General features: G+C 31.6%; 1 protein-coding gene across 1 annotated transcript; it reads right to left on the minus strand.

Annotated features, from left to right (window-relative positions):
* Positions 1-4,043: 4,043 nt before the first annotated feature.
* LOC139481244 (excitatory amino acid transporter 1-like) lies at positions 4,044-19,214 on the minus strand. The gene is made up of 11 exons (XM_071264423.1): positions 18,989-19,214; positions 16,343-16,417; positions 13,638-13,760; positions 12,038-12,122; positions 11,881-11,923; positions 10,582-10,705; positions 9,487-9,613; positions 8,654-8,887; positions 6,041-6,235; positions 4,756-4,890; positions 4,044-4,230 (listed from the first exon to the last, which is right to left on the minus strand). The coding sequence occupies exons 1-11, from the start codon at positions 19,122-19,124 to the stop codon at positions 4,092-4,094; spliced, it is 1,416 nt and encodes a 471-aa protein (XP_071120524.1). The 5' UTR covers positions 19,125-19,214; the 3' UTR covers positions 4,044-4,091.
* Between the last annotated feature and the right edge of the window lie 885 nt (positions 19,215-20,099).

The following is a 20,099-nucleotide window of genomic DNA, read 5'->3' on the forward strand; positions in this document are numbered from 1 at the left end:
AGTGTCAGACGTTGTGGAAAGTTAAACGCTCACAATATGTTTAACATCAACACATTCCGTGTGTGTATGTTCAAATTCAGGAGCATGAAGTTCCGAAGTTGTTGTTCTGCCATCTTGGCTTCTCGCTAATTGTTTTATTGTTTTTAGCATTCACCAGGCCGTTGATTTTCTATTTTCAATTGTTTCACATTTTGTCACGATTGGGACTTTTAATACTTATACTTTCCCAATCGCTGAGTACTTTATATTGACCAATAATTGTTAACAAGTATATTTTAACCTAATCTCCCTATTTACTGTAAACCAACTAATTTTCGCGAGTAGAAACATAACACGAATATAAATCGTTGCATATATGTACATGTAGCACTTAGATCTTTCCTTATCAAATTACATCAAACAAATTTGAAAATTACGAAATTAAATAGCCGCGAAAAAAACAATGAAGATTATACTTCGTATGTGTCGAGAAAAAAATATAATTCATTAAGTCGTTGAAAGAAGTATAGTTTTGCCTTTGCAATATAAGCTAGAATTTCTGCAACATAACTGAACGAGACTTATTGTCGGATTGGTGTTCGCACGATCAACATTACGGATGCCACATGTAGAGCTGGTATTATTCACAGTTTCATAGGGTTCCGTGTTATTCAATTTTTCGTGCGCTGTTCCGAAGGAACTGTGATGTTTTGCCATCACTTAGCGTCCGTAGTCGTCTATCTGAAGTAAACTATTTTAAACATCTCCTTCTCTGACACTACTGAACCAATTCCTACCAAACTTTAGCTGAATTATCCTTAGTGTATCTAGAATAAAGTTTGTGTTTTATTTTCTGTTTCGTCTTAAAACATGGCCGCCATGGCCAAAATAGAAAAAAAGGCGTAAAATGCAGTTTTTCGGATTATATATCAAACACTAAATCATTTATAGTAAATCTGATATGAAGTAAAATTGATTATTAGGTCAAGTTCTATCGGCCATGAAATTTTCAGATGAATATAATAACCCTTTGTTGGGTTGCTGCCACTAAATTTATAATTTTAAGGAAATTATGAAGTTTTTAGTTATTATCTTGAATATTATTAAAGATAAAGATAAACTGTAAATAGCAAAAATGTTCAGCAGAGTAAGATTACGAAAAAAATTTATATGACCAAAATAGACAATCGACCCCTTAAGGAGTTACTGCCCTTTAAAGGCAACTTTTCTGAGTTTGTTCATCTAGTTTGCTTGCTTTAAAACTTATGAGTCAATTTCAGCAAAACTTAGGCTGAATGAGTTTCAGAATATCTAGTATAAATTTGTATTTTATTTCCTTGCACGTCAAGAAACAGCCACTATGTCTAAAATGGAAAATCGGGGTAAAATGCATATTTTTCGCTTTTGGAGAAAATATGAAAGATACGAAGAACATTTAAATGGAATTTTTAAGACACTCATTAATATATATTGAAAAGCAAAATTATCATCGTAGAAGATTTTAAGCAAAACATAAGAGGTGAGCGATTCAGGCTCTTGAGAGCCTCTTGTTATTTTTCTATGTAATGCTTTTGTGGATTTGTTTGACTTTTTGACGTTTTTCAATTATTGCCTCGGTGATGTCAGTTTTTATTCGACTTTCATAAGTTCAATATTCGCTAGTAATATTTTGCCTCTTTCAAAAATCAAAAATCATTAGATGTTAATTATAAATGACATGATCAACACCACGTACGACTCCTTTAGTGATGAATTAACAAGTGGTGACCTATTCAAACGTACACGATTTCATCACTGGGTTAAGTCTTGGGTTTTATATTGCTCAATTTTTGGTTTTCTCTGCAGTGTTTTGTTTTAGTTTTGTCTGTTCATTGCATTTAGGTTTTTTTTCATTATGCTGCCTTTTTTGTATTTAAAAAGATTTTAACAGGAGAGAAAGCTATCAGAAGGATTAACATCGGATGTTGTTTCATGATCCAAATGTTGAAGGACAGTTAGGCAAATTTAAAATTGCAGAATGAAACATCTAACTATAAACATCAATATCTGAAGATCTTACTTAGTACAATATACGATAAAAGAGATAACAGATTTATATCCACTTCAAAACGAAAACCTTACAAATTTTATAGGGGTAACCAAAGAAAGATGATAATTACCCCAAATTTAAACCTGCAACTGGTCCATTGCAGCCAGATCTTTCCACTCTTACATCAACTTTTGGAACCAACAAAAATACCAATGCGTAAAGTAACCAAGGGTGTAACTATTTAACAGTAAATAACGACAACAGTAGTATACCGCTGTTCGATAGTCATAAATCAATTTAGAGAAAAAAATCCGGGTTACAAACTAGAATCGAGGCAAACACATCAATTATATGAGGAAAACAACAACACAACAGAAACACAAATTAAGGTGCAACAAATAAAAAAAAACGACAATGAAACACACAGAACCGAACTATAAGATAACAACTTCCATTTTCCTGACTAAATGTCTTGGTACAGAACATTTTAAGAAAAATAGTGGGTTGAACCTGGTTTTGTGTCTAGCCAAACCTTGCGCTTTTATAGCAATGTTAAATATAATACTAAAATGACAACATTACATTAAATGTCAAAACCATCATATCATTTTCGACATTGATCTGTATTTTTTGGTCCATGAAATTGTATTGATGTTTCCAATTATTTAAGCAAGATATGCTTACCCTTCCGGACCACTGTTTATCTAGTTATATGCGTTAATAATTGTGTAGTTTGTAACAAAACTGTGGCCAAATACTGCCAAAACTGTGTTTCTGATATATGCGCATCAATAATAACCGTAAATACAATTACTAGTACATAATTAAGTCAAATGTTATTGTACTTGTTTAAAATCTCTTAAAGCTATCTAATATTTTCCAATAAAAATGTAATGCTGTACATCAACAGTTTGCGTGGTTAAAAGATAATTTGGATATATTCCAATGACCATTAGGCACGTGAAATAACAAAATTTCGTATATGATTACTGCATGTTGGACGATTGAATTGTAATGCAGATATATAAGTTGTTGATTTGCTCAATTATCAATAAAAGTAGATGCTGAATACCAATGGGACCACAAGACAATAACATAAAAAGTACGTCAAAGAAAGATTATGGTCTTACTGTCACAATATTCACAATTAAGATTTAATCTTTATAAAAAAATAAACGCCAATTGAGAACGACCTGGGAAAAAACCCTTTTCCTATCTACTTCCCAAAACATCGCAGGAGATGAGCATTACATTCTAATTAATATTCTTGAATCAAACAAACCTTTAAAATTAAAGGTAAAGAAGACCTCAGGTAACACATTAATTTTAATACAAGAAAAATATTATGTATATGACTTCATTTATTCTTTGATCTTATTAAACATCTAAATTGTCTAAGTGATCTGACAATTTAGTCGTTAATGTCGAACATTTTGCCCATATATATATATATGCATTGATAAGAACACATAGTATAAAGTAGGTCTACGTATGTCTGCCCTATCATCAAACATAGTTTAATATGTACATACAATCAAGCGCCTAGAGATGATAGCTTATCAATTTATAAAAGATTAATATGCGGATGGTTTTTCACAAACAAAAACAGCACATAAAGAAGGTGATACGTAAAGTAAAACAAAATATGTATTCATCAGGGATTACTGCTACCATCAATATCGGTTAAAAGAGTTTCAAATAACATTTTCATTTTGTTTCCCTCGGTTCAAACATCTTGACTAATGCATCTCTCACACTATTTATGTTGTCCTCTAAATAAGATAAGTCAGATAAATCACACAGAGTATTTGTACTGACTGCCATATGAGTGACATTTGGTCTTGAACTTTGATTACAATATTTTAATACTTCTTTTGTGCAAGCATATTTTTTTCTATATCTTCCATTTGTTACGATTTTCCAGAGCATCACATATTGATGACTTAAAGCAAGTTAAAATAATCATATAAAATCCTGTTGCCCTATATACTATACTATGAATATTTTGACTTAAACATAAAAGGAACATATAAGGTATTTATTATTTTTGTTTTATTCAATAATTTAAAAAAAAACCAATAGTTTAAACTGTTATCTCTGTGTTTAATATATTTTCTGTGACTTCTTGATTATCTTCAGACAATGCTGATTTGCTCAGTTCATAAGTAACAACAACACAAAGAGCGTGCGAAAATAAATTGGTTATTGACCTACATCTGTCTCTACAAAATAAAATGTATCCTTATTTAGGTATGAATATTAAACAATTATCTAGAGAAAAACAACTTGAATTGAATACACCGTATATGAAAACGACTGCAAATAAACAACTTCACAATTTCGCCTGCTTGAGAATTGTGATTTGATTTTCGGCGTTCGATTTCTTCGGGGTCTAGGTTCTTATTTTGCTTTTAACTTTTTTATTTAAGCGTCACTGACGAGTCTTTTGTAGACCAAACGTCTGGCTTACCCAATTTTAATTCTAGTATCAACGATAAGTTTATTTCATATATTATAATAACAAAGACGGATGTTTCCTCACAGAAATATTTAATAAAGTCACATTGTTTATGTGACAGTCCTAAGTCAGGAGCCTGTGATACAGTGGATGTCGTTAGTCAATGTTTGGCATAATTAATAACTGATAATGGTTTTAGAATAATGTGACCGTTTGTTTCACTTTTGAATTGTTTCTCATTGTCAATCATGCTGCATATCCTTGTGTATTTTACAAGTATGTTACTTACAATATCCAATCAAATGCATATAATAAGGAAGCAGCTTCTGGTGGTATATCTAATGCTGTTAGAATGATGATTATATTGACTAGACTGGCACCAGTTACAGGTGGGTTAGCTAATGCTGATATCGTTGATAAAATACTACAAAATTAAGATATCGAACATAAACAAAAAATGCATTTAATCAAATTTAAAAAAAAAAATGATTTAAAAATGATTACAATCCAATGCTGATTTTAGACAATAAAGTAACCAGATATATTTTATTCATTCTAAAACATTTGAACATCTGTAAATTAAATGTTATCATAGCCTTTTATAATATGTGTAAAGGTTCCGGAAGTGTAGAGCACAAATAAATGTAATGCAAAATTCAGTTGATCACCGATACCTATTACAATATGATGACGTTTTCACTAATAGACATTTGCGGAAACTATGTCTAAACCTAGGATAACACTCAGACTTGCAATTACAGTTGACGAAAAACAAGGGGTCCGTTCAAAATATAAATTTTTTTTTTAATTCTCGATGGAGTGCTCAACCCCTGCTCAATAGCATGAACTTGAAATTGAATGAAATTGACGCTAGTGATAGTAAAATATTATCATTTAGCGCCTGTAGTAACATAAAAGGCATTTCAACCATCTACAAAGATTTTAGGATAACTTATTACAACAAGGGCTCGTACAAACAGTAACATGTTAAGACGAATATATATCTGATTTATATTTTCATTGCATTGAGAGATATTCATTGTTTTATCTTTTTCTATTGATCTCGTTAGGCCGTCATAAAACAATGTATAGCAACAGAACTAATTGACATGCGTCAAACTGACAAGTTGTTATAGAAAAGTAAAATGGTCAGTTAGGGGACTGAGGAGAAATAAATCTAGACAAAATCAAACACAAATGATATTAAAAATAAAAACTACAAAAACACCACTAGTCTGAAAAGCATTTCAAACTGTTACTAAGTTTATTTCAAACTGATCTGAGCTGTCTTTAAATTGGCATTAGTTGTCTTAGTCCGATTTGCCCAAGATTAAAATGCTACATGCAAATGTAATTGTAATACTAATCGTAGGTGTATGACAGTTTCCGCAAGGGTCTTATAGTCCTCAGATAGACCTAAATACAAATCAATCTATCAATTTATGATTTTTTGCAAATGGTGGTAATTAACCTTTCTTGAAAGTGAAAAAGACATTTTAAAAAAAAGAATATAATTGGGCGTTTACCTTTATCTGTGTGTTCATGCGGAGCAATTTTATTATACAACTACTTACCATACTAGAACAAGTCTTGTAAATGTTAGTTCCATTCCAACCAGTTGAACAACAAACAAACATGATATGCTGATATAAAGACATGTGCCACTCCTACCTATAGAGGCCGACAATGGCACGACAAACCTTGTAACTCTTTTGTCTAGTTTATTAATCACTTCCAAGCTGTGCAATGTTTCTGGCATAGCAATGGCTCTGAAACAAAAACGAAGCTTCATCTTTTCTTATCTAGTTTACTGTGTTGACTGGTAGTGCAATATGATATACTATTCATCTTCATTAAAAATATATTACTGTTAATTGATTGGGTTTTGTTTTACATTTTCAAGTTTGTCCCTCCCATTCAGAACACAAACTATTGAAACCAGGAAAACTTGAACAGCCATTAAAAAGGAATAAAACTGAGAGATGCTGACATTTTGGCTTGAAACAGTACAAAATCCTAAGCCACTTTTCATTTATTCCTATCTCTTAAATCAAATCCATCGTTTCCAATTAGTCCTAATGTTACTGTTCATTAATATATCCCATACATCTGTATGTACAGTCTTCTTTTTCGTGAATTCCAGATGAACAGCCTATGCTAGCAAATATCTTCCGAAACTTGGCAAAATACCAATTGCTTTCATTGGTTAAAAAAACCCACAAAAAAACACGTTTATTCTGCGGGAATGATTGATTGATGCGTACAGTGTGTGTGTTGTTGTGTTGGTGCTTGTCACTTTCGCTTTCAGACTCAAATCTGAATAGCAGACTGATGTGAAAAATGCGTTAGTCTTCATTGCCAGTTATAGCCTCTCAGGCAGTAAGACCAATGTGGCCAGATATGAAATCCTTCTCGAGGTGGCGGGCGTAAAATGGGTATCATACGATCCCAGGCAGAACCACAATTTCTCGGAAGAGACCAAGCCCCTAGATGCACGACATGCAGTCACACCCTGGTGTCTCCAAACCTAGCCCCCAGCTATAGTATAAATAGCTGCACTGCTTTGTGGATGACCTAGAAAAAGTCTAAGGCTATCGAAGTAAATCCAGACCAAAAAATCCGGGTTAATGGAGCTCGTTGGCTCAGTAACACCAATCGTCTAAGAGAAGGAACATACTGACAGAAAAAAAAACTGACCCTTCACGTAAGAGGTTGAGCGTAGGGGTAACAACCCTCACTTGTGAAAAACGTTATGTTACAGAAACAGTAACGAAAACTTTAACTCGTTACTGCCCTACACGCCAATGGCGTACAAGGGCAGTAAGTAAGTAATAGTAAGTAAAAGCTGTTAATGCTAGGTGTAGGAACTAAACAAAATGGTTAGACAAGCTTTAAGCGTAATAAGCGAATATCCTGAATTTTTGTAAAAATTACGTGGACAAACGTGTAACGTTTAAGAGTACTACATGTGCAAGGCTTTCCTTATCCAAGGAATAGATTACCTTAGTCGTATTTGGAACATTTTTGGGGAATTTTGGGTCCTCAATGCTCTTCAATTTTGTACTTGTTTAGCTTTATAACTATTGTGATCTGAGCGTCACTGGTGAGTCTAATGAAGAAGAAACGCGCGTCTGGAGTATTAAATTATAATCCTGGTACCTTTGATAACTATTTACAACGTTATAGTTATCTATAAATCATTGAAATTTCAATTATTAACAAAAGCAGATGTCGGTTATCTATAGGACCGCACAACAATGTCACAAATACCTCCAAAAATATTAAGCGTCTAATTTCAAAATATTTACTCTTTATATACTAATGGCCAATTGAGTTCGAGTTCGATAAAATGAGGACCCGTGACCAAAGCAGATGACCAGTACATTCAAATTATTAATAAACTTTTTATCTGATAACAATTCATCATTATTTAATATCAAGGTTACTTCAGATAACACCGTTATTTTCTTATTTACTAACGGATTTTGCTTTTTTTTCCCTTTTAGGTACAATTCAAAATATTTATATTCATTTATATTTATCAACTCATACAAATTGGCTAGATAATCCGAATATCTAAATTATGTTGGTATTTATGTCTAATTTATACTCCTATACATGCAATGATGGCAATATATATTCATAGTTATAAGGTGTATATGTAGGTATTTCGTTCATCAAACGATTGTTTTATTCACACATTAAAATAGTGCCTAGAGAAATATTATTTTTTTTATTTTTGAAGAAAAACATATGCAGATGGTTGATTACAGCACATAAAGAAACTGATAAATTAAATGATTGAAAAAAAAATAAGTTTTTTTTTTATAATGTAACACTATTTGTATCTACGTGTAAACAGGTAAAGTAAAAGTAAACAATAATGAGAAAATATGTTTCCAATTTGTAATCTTATCAGGCTTTATGATGAAAAAAGTTTCAAATAACATTTTCTTTTACAAGTGAGAGGTTTAGATAGCTATAAAACAAAGTGACAGGTTTAGCCAGCTTTAAAACCAGGTTAAATCCATCATTTTCTACATAGAAAATATGACGATTTTAGTCTATTCGTTAGATGTGTTTGAGCTTTTGATTTTGCCATTGGACTTTTCATTTTGAATTTCCTCGGAGTTCATTCAGTATTTTTGTTATTTTGCTTTTTTCTAAATTCAGCAGTACATACTTACGTGCTACTTGTTGCAAAAGTTATTAAGACTGGTTCAACCAGTGTGAAGAGAAAATGGAATGGATTGGTTCTGTATATGATAAAATAAACCACTGGGACAACTGCTAACGACCATAAGGCAAATCCAAGCAAGGCTGTAGCTATAAACATGCCAAGGTGCCTGAACTCATCACTTGTATCGGCCGAGCTAGCTATTGTCCTTGCAAGAAGACTAGCTACTCCAACAGGTGTAAACCTTCATAAAAAAATTAACATGTTTAATAACTAATAAATTTATTATATTTGTCACCTTCTACATTCATAATTGCACATAGTGTCAACACTAAATTGAGCATTATTAAGCAATCAGTTATTCTCTTTACATGAGCTGTTGTTAGAACGCTACTAAGCACATAAAACGTCATATGCTGGTCGTTTTGAAAGTGTTTTTTTTCCTTTCTTTGACTTTGCATTGTTTTTTTACGATATTCTGTTTTAACATAATTGTTTCTATATATTTAATCTGCAAATAAAATTTAAAAAACAATCATCTAAAATATATATGATTTATATATATAAGTTCGTTTCCTTCCTGTTTGTTATAGTTGCTAATGTAAATATGATGATCAGTCTATTTTGTAATCGACTTTTAATCTTAGTATACCAATTGATTACGATCTTACTTTACAAACGCCAGAAATAAACACACGAAATGCGTTTTAGTAATTATTTGAAAATGTGAATGCCAAATAATTCCTCGATATAAATATTCATGGATATTTTTTTCCTGTATGGCGTTGACATAAATAATCTCAAATCATTAATTTCTATTTGAAAAAAATTCATATATAATACCAAATAAGCCATCGCAACATCTGTAGAATGACATAGGTAGCTGATGTAAAGAAGTTGTAGAAGGCTTTCCCGTGTTCCTTTGTTGCACTGGTTGCCATTCCAAATATACTGCTTGCTATTATCAATCCTATATCCATATCGTAAGACATAATATCAGTTTCAACGGATAACAGTAATTGAATGGGTTTGTTCCTTTACAATTTTTAAGAAATCATATATTTGTGGAAAAAAAAAAAAAAAAAAGAAGTAACCGTTGCTTTGAGCCTTTGTAATTTTAACAAACATCCTTTATGCGATGTTGATGTAGAACATTTGCTAGTGGTACTTTTTTGTCATTGTCATTATCCTTGTGCCTTGTAATTTTTCGTTACTCGGATTTGGTTGTTGACTATACAAGAAAAACGAGACCGACAACCATAGCCAAATATTAAACAAGGTAACAGTTTTTATACCGATATGTATATATATACATATATAAAAAAATGTAGAAGATGTGGTATGATTGCATATGCGACATCTCTCCACAAATGACTAAATGATACAGGATTTTTTTTAGCTTTATGTCACGGTATGGCGGTGTGTCTGCCAACCCCGTTTCGATCAGTCTTCTTTTATTCCTTAAAGGATTTTGTTTTTTTTTTCCCACTTTTTGTTTTTAAGTTTTTGCAAATGATTGGTTCAATTTTTTTATTTGAAGTATTCATATTAGGGTTTTTTTCCTTTCGTAGATGAAGTTTTGTACTCTTATTTCACGGCTTTAACGGTGTAGTTATACTTGAATGGTATTTAGCTTTTGATAAATGATCGACACTGACAAAGGTTATTTGTTGTGCTGATATATATTCATGTTTCAAATACTACAATATATTATGAATAATTTCATTTCATTATGTAAGTGTTTAATTCTTAAACTTGCATAATATTTTCCTGTTTGCATAACACATTTCTTTCTGAAATAGATGAATACTTTAACATTTGGAAACAGTCTGTGTGAATTATTTCATTTTAGAAATATTCAATTATTTGTCGATAGAGCTTCGATTTAAAAAAACAAACTTAAAAGATTAAAATCTAAAATCTTCTATCCATACTGACCAATTATATTTGTACCATTTGCAGAGCCAAGTATTTTTTCTTTTTCTTTAATTATTGTTATAAAGCTTGACTCATTCTTGACTAGACTAAGATTTCTTTCAGCAATCCTGTATTTTGTGTGTGCCTTCAAAAAGCAAGACAAGAAAAAGTTAGGGCAGAGGGTACACAAGGCTTTATTTTCATTTTTATAGATTTTTTTTACCAATTTTGAAAAGTTTGTTATGTCTAAAGGTACGATACGACACTGCACAACCTGAAAATGCTTTCTTAATGATAGGAAGCATAATAACTGGACCGTGTGATTGTTTGATTGTTTTGTTGGGATGGGTCGTGTTGTGTTGTGTTTTGTGATCCGTTTCGTCTTCTTTCGTTTCGTTTCTTCATTTGAACGTATTGTGGTGTGTTTGTTTATTTCATCATTGGCTAGAGGTATAGGGAGGGTTAAGATCTTACAAAACATATCCAACCACTCTGCATTTTTTCGCCTGTCCCATGGCATAACCCTCTGGCCTTTATTAGTCTTGTATGGTTTTTTTTTTGGTAATTTATTTTAGTTCTTTTTTATGTTTGGAAGTTAAACGTGACGTTAATTTTCGATTAACTAGTTACATCATAACTGTATAGGTGCCATCTGAAGCAAGCTTCCAGCTGCGGGATATTATCGATGTGTTGAAGACCTATCGGTGATTTTGAACCTTTTTCTGCTCTTTGGTCGGATTTTGGTTTTTTTGACACATTCACCGTTTCCAGTCTCAATTCTCAATCCTATTGTCGACAAGTTTATTTTCTATTACGATAAGAATCGGCATTCATTGTACATTTCGAAATAAATACGTTAAAAAAGCTTTTTTTGCAATGTTAATTTCAGGACAAATCATCGGCTGTGCTCCATTTGATAAAAGTGTTCCTCTATATTATTCAGTTTCGTTTAAACAGTGTTTATTGTTTAAGATCGATCATAACCTCACAAGCTACATGCAGAACTTTTTGAGTGTTCTGTTTATGGTTTTTGACTGTTATGCTTTAAAACATTTTATAGTTTTGATATTCGATATTATTCTCGAAAATTTGTATCATACATAGTTTATTTCCCATTTCAACCATCAGATGATTATACTACCATGTAATACAAATAAGCAAAACTTGCCACAAAGGGACTTGGCAGTGACTTTGTTTAAAATATAGTTAGTTAGCTGGTTACGTATATCTAGAAGTTGTTTAGTGTTCTAACTGCATATACTAAAAGGTATGTATTATGAAAATATTATAACAAACAATATACCTGAAAAAAATTCTCACCTGTTCAAATGTCGATACAATAAGATTGTCAGGAAACACATTTCTGTAGAAAGAAAAACAATATCATATATATGAAATTAAAGAATAAATTAAATAAAAAATCGCGGGAAAATGCATTTGGATCACATATTGACCATCTTGAACTAAGTAAGTATACCTTAAAAGATCGGCAAATATATCCTGTGTTTCTGTACTTTGATCGTGAACAGTTGCAAATTCCTTTGATATATGGACACTTTTTCCTACAACACATGATCAAATTTAATCATTTAAGTCTTATACAAATATCAATATGTATATGTTATACTACTGAGATGTGGTATGGTTGTCAATAAGACAACTCTCCACCAAATGACTCATTTGGTGGAGAGTTGTCTTATTGACAACCATACCACATTGACGAAGGATGTTAACAACTATAGGTTTCCGTATGGCCTTTAACAAGGCGCAAACACATACCTCATAACATTTTGTAACAGACCATATACATGTAATGAAAAATGTAAAACAGTTTGAATGAGCAAAATAACGACTTGATCTATGAACAAAACAAGAAATGAAAAACAAATATGATATACAGTGTCCTTCTATGTTGTGATATTACACTATTGTGTCAGGTAAAGTTGAAACGTTTAAACCCGATGAGTTTGTTTGCACTTGTTCTAAGTCCGAAATCTGATGTTTAACAGTGGTTGTCGTTTCTTTATGTTTTACATAAGTGTTTCTCGTTTCTCATTTTTTATATAGATTAGACAGTTGGGTTTCCCGTTTGAATGGTTTTACACTAGTCATTTTTTGGGCCCTTTATAGCTTGCTGTTCGGTGTGATCCAAGGCTCCGTGTTTAAGACCGTCCTTAGATCCAAAATGGTTTACTTTTACTTGGATGGAGAATTCTCTCACTGGTACTCATAATACATCTTCTTTATCAAAGTGAGAGGGTTAGTGCTATAAAACCAGGTTTAATCCACCATTTTCTACATTTGAAAATGCCTGTACCAAGTCAGGAATATGACAGTTCTTGTCCATTCGTTTTTTATGCGTTTTGTTATTTGATTTTGCCATGTGATTATGGACTTTCAGAATTGATTTTCCTCTAAGTTCAGTATTTTTGTGATTTTACCTTTTACATTTATTAACGGCAACGACTGAATGACAGGCGGCTAATTTTGGACAGGTACGTACAGAATTGTTGCGAATTTAAACATACATTTTGGTACCAAACCCTCCCCCATAACTTTGGAAAATAAATCATTACGTTAAACATGTTAAATTTCTTTATCATTATTGACTGACTTAATTAAATTTGCACGTAAACCATTCTTCACAATCGAGAAACCAAAATGACAAGCAAATGCAAAATGTAAACGAGGGGGGAATTAAGGTATATCAAACATATAATTGTTGTACCTCAAACCGATGACCTATAGTTGTTAATGTCTGTGTCATTTTGGTCTCTTGTGGACAGTTGTCTCATTGGCAATCATATCACATCTTTTTTTATAGTACCTTTCATTAATATTCAACAGTTTTGCAAATATGATCGAACTTATTACACCACTTTAGTCCCTTTCAAAATATCCTTTTTTTATTTACTAATGTTCATAGATGATCGCATTTGTAATAATTAATCAAACCATAGATAACAGATTTCTTCTGTTTGTCAAATTAAGAATTGCACATAATTTGCTGATGAAAAGACAATGAAAAAACGCATTATTTAAATATTCTATTTTCTTTACTTATATGCATAGTTTACCTGGTTCTATTATTACACAAAGGATGCAACCTAAAACACTTGGCAGAAAATTACACACCATTGTAAAAATCAAACAGACCGCGCTTATTTTACCATTGGCTTTCAAGTCGAGGGATGCTGTTGCTAGAAATATAAAAAAAAACACAAAGAAAGTTGTTATAGTTCATAGTACAAAGATGCCCCACTCGCACTATCATTTCATATGTTCAGTAAAATCTGAAATCAGAAAGATCATATCATAGGGAACATGTGTAGTAAGTTTCAGGTTGTTTGGACTTCAACTTCATCAAAAACTACCTTGACCAAAAACTTTAACCTGATTTGGGACAGACGCACAGACGAACGAACGGACGCACAGACCAGAAATATAATGCCCCTATACTATCGTAGGTGGGGGATAACAATCTTAGGCAGGCTATGAAAATGCATAATAACTGTACTGCGTCAACACCCAAATTAAGTGTATTACATTACAGGTGCATAACATCAAGATCTACTTTGAGTGTAATTCTGTTAATAGAACTGTCCTTTATAATATAGTGTTGCCTTCAGTTATAAATATATTGTCAAGTAAATAAAAGAAAATCTTAGTCTCAAGGATAATCGAATCCCATCAAATACATCAGTTAAAATTTCATATGCCCTAAGAATATAATACCACACCGAGTCGTTTAAAAATACATTGAACGTACTGTGAAAATGTAGCGACTCACAATGAAATACGTTTGTTCAAATAAGAAAGATATTCGATTTACTGGTCGATATTTATCAATTTTCTTCATATCCCAGATGAAAAAAACCAGTTTTCTAGCTTACTCAAGATTTAGTTACATGTTTCTGGTTTACTGAGTGTTTTGTTTAAACAGGTTTCTGGTGTACTCAGTGTTTGGTTTAGACAGGTTTCTGGTGTACTCAGAGTTAAACGCAGGATCTGGTTTAGACATTTATATGGTGTACTCAGGGTTAGGTCAAGAATGGTGTTTAATATTGTAAGGGTTTTGTTTATGCAGGTCTCTTGTGTATTCATGGCTTGGTTAAGACAGGTTTCTGATTTACCCACGGTTCAGTTTTGACAGATTTATGATTTACTCATGGTTGGGTTTCGACAGGATTTTGGTGTACTCAGGATCTGGTTTAGACAGGTTCTTGTGTATTTAATGTTTCGCTTATACAGTTTTCTGGTGTACTTATGGCTTGGTTTAAATTTTAGGTGTGTACTGATTAAGTTTTAACATGGTTTTCTTGTTTATTCACGGTTTGGTTTATAAAGATTTCTGATTTCCTCGGTGTTTGATTTAAAGAGATTTCTGATTTTGTCGGGTTTTGATTTAAACAGATTTCTGATTTTGTCGGGTTTTGATTTAGACAGATTTCTGATTTTGTCGGGTTTTGATTTAGACAGATTTCTGATTTTGTCGGGTTTTGATTTAGACAGATTTCTGATTTTGTCGGGTTTTGATTTAGACAGATTTCTGATTTTGTCGGGTTTTGATTCAGACAGATTTCTGATTTTGTCGGGTTTTGATTTAGACAGATTTCTGATTTTGTCGGGTTTTGATTCAGACAGATTTCTGATTTTGTCGGGTTTTGATTTAGACAGATTTCTGATTTCCTCGGGTTTTGATTTAGACAGATTTCTGATTTTGTCGGGTTTTGATTTAGACAGATTTCTGATTTTGTCGGGTTTTGATTTAAACAGATTTCTGATTTTGTCGGGTTTTGATTTAGACAGATTTCTGATTTTGTCGGGTTTTGATTCAGACAGATTTCTGATTTTGTCGGGTTTTGATTTAGACAGATTTCTGATTTTGTCGGGTTTTGATTTAGACAGATTTCTGATTTCCTCGGTGTTTAATTTAGACAGATTTCTGATTTCCTCGGTGTTTAATTTAGACAGATTTCTGATTTTGTCGGGTTTTGATTTAGACAGATTTCTGATTTTGTCGGGTTTTGATTTAGACAGATTTCTGATTTTGTCGGGCTTTGATTTAGACTGATTTCTGATTTCCTCGGTGGTTGATTTAGACAGATTTTTAACTTATTCGTAGTTCGGCTTAGGCCGGTTTCGAGTTCATTTATGGTTAAGTAAAGATAGGGGTCTGATTTACTTATGGTTATTTTACGATAGTCAGGTTTTTAGTTTACTTAGAGTTCGGGTAAAACATTTTTTAAGATTGTCCAGGTTAAGTTTATACACATTTCATTTTAGACTAAAAATTTCGAATTCAGGGCTAGCATTTGTCAAGTTTTTTCTTTATTCCGGGTTCGGTTGAAATCGGTTTACTTAGCCTTTGGTTCAAACATGTTTTAGTTTGCTTAATGCTAAATTAGGAAAGATTAAACAACTTCGTAGTTCAGAATTCTAATGGCAAATTACACATTAGGTGATACAAAGATAGTACCGTAGATGGAAATGGTAGTTCAAATAAATATTGGAATGGATGAGTTGTTCTTGGTAGTGAGACTCTTTTGTTTTCATTTTGCAAATGTAATGGACAGAGTGTCATCATAGTTTAAATATTTAAGAACTCAAATCCCAATTTTCTAAGTTATCGTTCTTTTTAAATGTGTTGTGCTTATATCTATTAGTTAGCACGTTTCGTTGTCTTCTTCTTCGATGCACGGTTTTGCTTGCCCTCTGTTAACGTTTTTTTTTTTATTTTTCAAAATCAGATTGGAACAAGAAATCATGAAAGATTACTTACCTGTAATTATTGAGGACACCATCAAAGGAACAATCATCATTTTCAGCATACGAATGTACATTTCCCCCAGTATTCCTGAATAGAATTTCATTAAATACTAAAAATTAAAATCACAAAAATACTGAACTCCGAGGAAAATTCAAAAAGGAAAGTCCCTAATTAAAATTAATAACAATACCAAATGCTGAAACACATAAAACGAATGGATAACATCGCATTGCACCCGTTTCTTATCCTCGTACAAATACAGCTGAAATTTAAAGACACTAAACAGTTATTGTCTATATATCCAAACTGTTTAAAATGTCTTTGATTGAGTTAAGCCATTTTAATTGATAATTTATAGTGTGTCTTTCTATTTTGTAATGTTACACTATTGTTTCAGATAAGGGTGAAGGTTGATACTTATTAAAACTTCTAAAGTTAACCCCCCTTCAATTGTTTGCACCTGTCCTCAGCCAGGAACCTGATGTTTAGTAAATGTCATTTATTTGTTGATGTGGTCCATAAGTGTTTCTCGTTTCTCGTTTTTAATATAGATTAGACGGTTGTTTTTCTCGTTTGAATGGTTTTACACTAGTCATTTTTGGGGCCCTTTATAGCTTGCTGTTTGGTGTGAGCCAATGCTCCGTGTTGAAGACCTTACTTTGACCTATAATGGTTTATTTTAACAAATTGTGACTTGAATGGAGAGTTGTCTCATTGGCACTCATACCACATCTTCTTATATCTACGTCTTAGGGGACGTATATTCTGATTAAGCAATACCCTCTAAGGGCGGATGCAAGATTTTTGAAAGCTGTCGTAATTCCAGAAAACAAATGAAGAATTTAATGATCAATTTGATACTAAAAAATGATACATTTTCCCATCAAAAGGTGAATTACGCCCTCTATCCCCATCCGCCTTTTGAATAGGTTATTGATATTGCAGGATAAGATGCCGACAATTAAGTTGCATGTACATGACTGTATTTTACGGAAGCGTATTAGCGCCACACATTTTTTTCTTCCTATCTTTGGGTTATAACGCAAAACTTTGCGTTATAACGCAAACCTTTGCGATAACGCAAACCTTTGCGATATAACGCAAACCTTTGCAATATAACGCAAACATTTGCGTTATAACGCAAACATCTGCGTAATAACGCAAACATTTGTTTTATCTCATTTCTTATTTAAGATCCAAAGGAAACAGTAGTTATTAATGGAGGAGGCTGTATACATTAAAATTTATCACCTTTGTAGTAGTAAAATGCTTGAATAATTAGATCATATCATTGACTAATAATGCGCAGAATAATATAAGAAGATGTGGTATGAGTGCCGATAAGAAAACTCTCCATCTAAGTCACTATTCGTAAAAGGAAACCATCATAGGCCAAAGTACGGGTCTTCAACACGGAGCATTGGCTCACATTAAACAACAAACTATAAAGGCCCCCAAAAACGATATTCATGTTACTACTAGTATATATATTACAAAGAAAATTGAGTAAATTGAGGTTATACCGAAGAAAAAAAATCAACCCTGCTAATATAGCTATAACCGAATATAAATATACTTTCAAAGTAAGACCTCGTTTGAGAACTGTGTTAAGTAGGTTAGATTCAAACAAGCTACCCTTTGGCAATAAATATATAGAAGGAAGATGTTTTCTTAATAAAATTATGTTCTTTTTATTCAAATTGCTACCCAAGCATCTTAAAAATACTTCATTATATTGAAATGAAAATTCAATGACTTTCTATAAAAGAATCTTGATCATATTCTGAGATTTAAAAATAATGTTTCCATATTAATAATTAATTTTAAAGCAGAAAGATAATTTTGTCTATTTGACTCGGAGGTTTCACAATTGTGTGACATTATTTTTGATCTTTCAATTTAAATATGACTATATACTAAACTATATCTATTTTCTTGTTAAACTATATACTTTTCTGATGCACAAATCAGTCTTATTATATATATAATTGCACTTCAAGTATTCCATTATTCCTATGTATATTTATTATAATTATTTGTCCTTGTATGTATGTTTCTTTTTTTTTTTATCTACTAGTAAATCACATTCGAAATGAATGACGGACGGACATAAATACAAAATATAATGAATTATTGAAATCAAGATATTTACGATATAACGCAAACATAGGAAGAAAAATTAAAAAAAATGTGTGGCGTTAATACGCTTCCGTAGTATTTATATAATTGTATAACCTTAACATTACGATGTGCAAACACTTTTACCAAAAATAGAAATCTTACCATTTATAAACCGTACACAAAATTTTATTTAAATATTGGAGTCATGAACAATAGAAATTTCTTCTTTCAGTACATACCGGTAATTTGATACAACACCTATGCGTTATCATGTTATCAAGCACTTGACTATCTAGTAATATTATTCTATATAACATTCATGTATACTATGGCACCCGAACACATGACGAACTCCTGTTTGTACATCTTTTTAATGAAATAATTTTCTTTTCTTTCCGGAATTAATTTTCATAGACTGAATGTGTCTTACAATTGGTATTTATTATTTAAAGCATTCATTGACAAATAATCCATACACTGTATATAAACAATTAGAAAAGACAAATATGATTTAATATTATAATGACATGTATTTACCTATCCATAGTAGAGTATCTTTTGTTAATGTCAATTTCCTTAAAGAAAATCCCACAGATAAACCAACGGCTCCACCAAGTAACGTAAGAATTACTAATAAATTAGTATTCAAACATTGCTTACAACTTTGTGCCATCTTAGACAACAGATATCAACATATTACACAATCAGCACTACACGCGGTAGCTAAAAATAAACACTAACGACGCTGTGTGTATTATCAATAAAAAAAAATGTAGGTATTGATCTGCCAAACAATAATGTAATCTAAAATTGTTTTATAAATCAATATTACATTTAGTTAAATAAATATGTCGTTTGTTATACAAGGATGCTCGTATTTCCCTCTCTTTCTATATCTTTTAAGACCTCTTTTAATGTCAAATTGATTTTAAAATTTAAATTTTTATATTCAATTATTTAGAAGCATTCAATTCATATGATTTTTTTCAGCGTTTACGTATTGTATTGTATATACATACTATTTATACAGATTTTTTGTTAAAAGAGAGACAATTCTTTATTCACTTCCTGTGTATTATGTACGTTTATAGACTTATAATGTTGCTTTTTTGTTTTTTTCTATTATGATTATGAGCATTGTTATATTTATCTTAAAGTTATTCATTTTTTCATTATAGCAAGTTATTGAAAAAAAATGTACGTTATATAAAATGTTTGCATAAAGAGACGATTGATATTTAAAAAAAACTCAAGGTTGCTCCAAAATATAGAATAATAGCATATGCTGCTTTTTATGTTATTTTTGTTTCTTATTTAAAGCCATGCATAAAAGAGCTTGTCGTACATTGTTTTACCGACTTAGTAAATATACTCAAAATTCTGCTGAAATAGAAAACACAGTACCTTTATCTTTTCTAAAACATTGACAATTTAATGATAATATACGACTTAAGTGACGATTAAAGAAATTAAATTTTTAGATCTCCACAGTTTTTTTATGGGCGGGTAAAATTGGTAGAACACACAGTTATATATAATATGGAATTTTTCATATATAAGGGAAACCTACGAATTAGGATCACACAAAAAAAAAATTATCTCGTGATAATGAGAAAACCATACGCGATACATATCTCGTAATTAATCG

Source organism: Mytilus edulis, chromosome 7, assembly GCF_963676685.1.
Source record: "Mytilus edulis chromosome 7, xbMytEdul2.2, whole genome shotgun sequence".
Classification (NCBI taxonomy): Eukaryota; Metazoa; Mollusca; class Bivalvia; order Mytilida; family Mytilidae; genus Mytilus; species Mytilus edulis.